This window comes from Triticum dicoccoides, chromosome 6B (genome assembly GCF_002162155.2).
Source record: "Triticum dicoccoides isolate Atlit2015 ecotype Zavitan chromosome 6B, WEW_v2.0, whole genome shotgun sequence".
Lineage (NCBI taxonomy): Eukaryota > Viridiplantae > Streptophyta > Magnoliopsida > Poales > Poaceae > Triticum > Triticum dicoccoides.
Genome location: NC_041391.1, coordinates 467,901,847 through 467,905,732, shown reverse-complemented (window position 1 = coordinate 467,905,732; position 3,886 = coordinate 467,901,847). Strand labels below are relative to the sequence as shown.

At 42.0% G+C, this 3,886-nt stretch overlaps 1 protein-coding gene across 1 annotated transcript in view; it reads left to right on the top strand.

The window, feature by feature from the left end:
• LOC119322973 (regulator of nonsense transcripts UPF2-like) overlaps positions 1-3,157 on the top strand; it is an 18,737-nt gene extending 15,580 nt beyond the window's left edge. Inside the window, exon 17 of the mRNA XM_037596523.1 lies at positions 1,728-3,157. Coding sequence (XP_037452420.1) covers positions 1,728-2,690 — 963 coding nt within the window. The 3' untranslated portion in view covers positions 2,691-3,157. The remainder of the gene's footprint in view (positions 1-1,727) is intronic.
• The last annotated feature ends 729 nt before the right edge of the window (positions 3,158-3,886 follow it).

The window sequence follows — 3,886 nt, the reverse complement described above, 5'->3', positions numbered from 1 at the left end:
AAATTCGAAAATGCTAAAAGTCTGATGTCAGATTTTTAGACATGGCAATTTATATTGACACGAGTATGGCAAATTTAGTTTGCAAGCATGGCAATTTCCTGGAAAAAAATTGAACTGAGACGGATTTGCCATGCTTGCCAACTAAACTTGCCATTCTCGACGAACATAATTTGCCATGAAAAACTTTCGATTTGCCGTGTCTAAACTTCTGACGTTTGCTGGATATTCGGGTCCTAAAAGTTTGCATGAATCTTAAAGTTACTTAAGAAGGCTATCACCATATTAGCCTGTAGATCAAACATATTGGATAGACTGATTTGGATACAAAAGACTATATTATCCTTTTTTATTAAAGGGATACCTTCTAATCTCCATCTTTAATCTGCATTGGAATCCATAAACTTTTCTAGGGGGTGTCTACGGAAGCAAAGTTCCTATCTTGTAGGTTCTACATTTTGATAATGAGAGAAAGATTCGATCCTTTGAGTCAAAAGACTTTACTGTAGCAATCATAGCATTCACATTTGTAATAGTTAACCAAAGGAATGTTTTCGACATGCATCTGAAGATCAGTGGAGCTGTTGATAGTTGAATATGTTTTTGACGGGCATCTGAAGATCCATGCACTTACCGATAGGAGACTATTTAGGACTTGCATTTTTACATTCACAATGTTGCATGCTTATAAATATCATCATGCTTCTGAAGATCAGTGGACTTGTTGATAGTCAGATATAGGTTACAACTTTATACCTAGTAGATGATGCAACCCTTTTGTTTCTGAGAATCAGGAACCATGTGGGTCTCGCTCCTTTGTGACTTTGCTTTTTCTGAATTGGTGGAGCTAATCCAAAAAGAAGAAGGAATAGGAGGAACTAAATTAGTATACCCATATTACTGAAACCTTATTTTTCATTGAAAAACAGCGGCAAAACGGATTTTACTGAGCTAAAACCTGACTGTCTCAACCCATGCTAGCACATAACCAATACTTAACAAGTCTCTATCAACCATCTATCCCACTCCCACAGCTAGCCGATGAAAGATAGCTCAAATGTTCAAGTAGGGAAAAAGACCTCCCAAGTCCCATGAGGTGGATTGCGGATTAAATATCTCATAGTACAAAACACAGCAGCACTGAGCTAGCGATAACATGGGGCCCACTGCTTGTGTTTGAGCTTGGTGACAGCCAGCTCTCGTTCTGAAAGCCAGCTCCACCTTGTTGAAAATTATAAGAGTGCACACATATATCAAACGGCGTGTGTTCAAACATTATCGTATTGCATGCTATATTTGATATTCCTTTTGCAACCAGGCAGCAAAGACCTGAACCATTCAAAATATTCATACCAGTGCACTAGGCCGTTTTTTGCTCTTAGAGAATGTCGAACAACACTCTGCAAGAACTTTTGGCTTCTGGATGCTATTAATATTTTAAAAATAGAATGAGTAAAAGAAAATAAACAACGATAAATGTAGTGTGTTGAGCCTTGACTTTTGTAGCAGCAGCAAGGCACAAGGCACATGTTCCAAAGTAAATGCTATACAAAAGAAACAGGGCAATATCTTAGATGAACCTATTATTTTTGTAATAAAGCAATAAATGCTGTTGTTTTGTATTAGGAGTTAAAAGAAAAGTCAACATGATAGTTTTAATGTAGAATCGAATATGTTCCATAGCTCTACTTGCACATTCCTTCAGTGAGCTATTCCATATGTTCTTTCAGGATTTGTTTGCTGAGCTACGACCAAACATGACCAGATATTCATCAATAGATGAACTTAACTCTGCATTAGCTGAACTCGAAGAACACGAGCGTGTGGCCTCAGTAGAGAAACCTGAGAGTGAAAGGCACTCGGACAATGAATCTCAGAAAAGGCAGCCACATGATGATGGCAGGGGTTCAGCGAATGGAGCTGAGGGAAATGGTAAGGATCATGGAGAAGGCGCAGATAGTGAGAGCTATTCAGATAGTGGCAGCATTGGTGGTCATGAAGATGAAGAAGATCTTCTGTCTGAGGAGAAATCAAATGATGCATCGGAGAACGAAGGTGATGATGAGGACGATGGGATGCCTGTTGGTTCTGATGAAGATGAGGGTGTTGAGGTTAGGCAAAAGGTCGTGCAGGTTGATCCCAAGGAGCAAGAAGACTTTGACCGAGAGCTGAAAGCCCTTCTACAGGAGAGTTTGGAGTCACGTAAATCGGAGGTGCGTTCCAGGTCCAGTTTGAACATGAAGGTACCAATGAATGTCCTTGAAGGTTCAAAGGATGCAAGGGCTGTGGAGTCAGAGAGTGGAGAAGAAACTGTGGATGAAGAGGGTGGTAATGCTGGTGGTGGCAGCAAGGTGCGTGTTAAGGTGCTAATGAAGAAAGGGCACAAGCAACAGACGAAGCAGATGTTCGTCCCTGGCGACTGCTCTCTTGTACAGAGCACAAAGCAGCAAGAAGCTGCCGAGCTTGAGGAGAAGCAGAACATTAAGCGGAGGATCCTTGAATACAACGAGAGGGAGGAGGAAGAAATGAATGGCGGATCGTCACAAATGGGGAACTGGGGCCAAGGAGGGAGCAATACCGGCAGCAGTATTAGATCAGGTGGGCGTGGCAATTGGGATGGTTGGATCAGGGGAGGCGCTCGGCGTCACCACGCCGCTGGTGGTTTCTACCAAGGATATGGCAGGAGAAGATGAATGCTAGTTGTCCTGAGGTTTTTGACAGGGCAACTGTGTCAAATTCCTAATGGAGAAGAGGATGCCTTGAATTTATTTGACAGGACCGTAAACAGGATAATAGAAAGACTTCTCACCTCTGAATATGAGTGTTGCGTCGACTATAGAGCCGACCCCACTTGACAATAAAACGACAATACCGCCGACCAAGGAGTAGAATGTCTGAAGAGGCTTTCTTCTGTTGAAGTTGTTCAGTTGGGCTGGTTTGTGAATGTGTACATGAAGGTTTTCTTTTATCTTAGAGAGACACCTTGCTTCAGCTGTAACTTAAGAGCGTGCATATTTACCTGAATGTAGATGTGGTGCTGCTATTTGCAAATCTTCCATGTGCCAGAATTGTTGCTTGGATGCCATGTCAGTGTGTTTGTATAAACAATAAGTAGATGAGAATAAACACCGACCATGCTCAGGTTCTGCCTTAAAGTTTTTATTTTATTTTAAAAACTGGTACTCCCTCCGATTTGAATTAAATGATGCAGCCTCTATACAATGCGTAGAATGTCCATTTGACATTCTATAGAGGTTGCGTCATTTAGTTCGGATGATTTGACATTGTATAGAGTCATTTAGTTCGGATGATTTGACACTGTATAGAGGCTGCGTCGTTTAATTTGGATCGGAGGGTGGGAGTAGTTATGTAAACAGGATATATAGTTCCCCGCAGACAGTAGTGGTGTAGCTGCAATATACTCCCTCCGTCAGAAAATACTTGTCATCAAAATGGATAAAAAGAGATGTATCTAAAACTAAAATACATCTAGATACATCTCTTTTTATCCATTTTAATGACATGTATTTCGGGACGGAGGGAGTATGTGGCACTTTTGAGTGGCCCAATCAAAACCAGAAACTGAGAGCGATCATATCGACAAGCTAGTTCCTCCTGATCTGATGGAATGATCAGTCCGCTCGCCACCTCCTGGTGCACTCGCGTTTTTCCTCACTTCCATGACCGTTGGCGTTCATCTGTCTGCCACGAGCTGATTGCTACTTTACGCGGAATAATGACGACGGAGAAACCTTACCTAGTGACCGGCATGCCCGATCGAGCATTTTAGCATTAGCTAAGCTTCTTGTGGCACTCACTTGCGTACGGCGAGCAGCCACAACCCACGGATCTTGTCGTGCTCTCCATCTCCATGATTACCACATGCGTT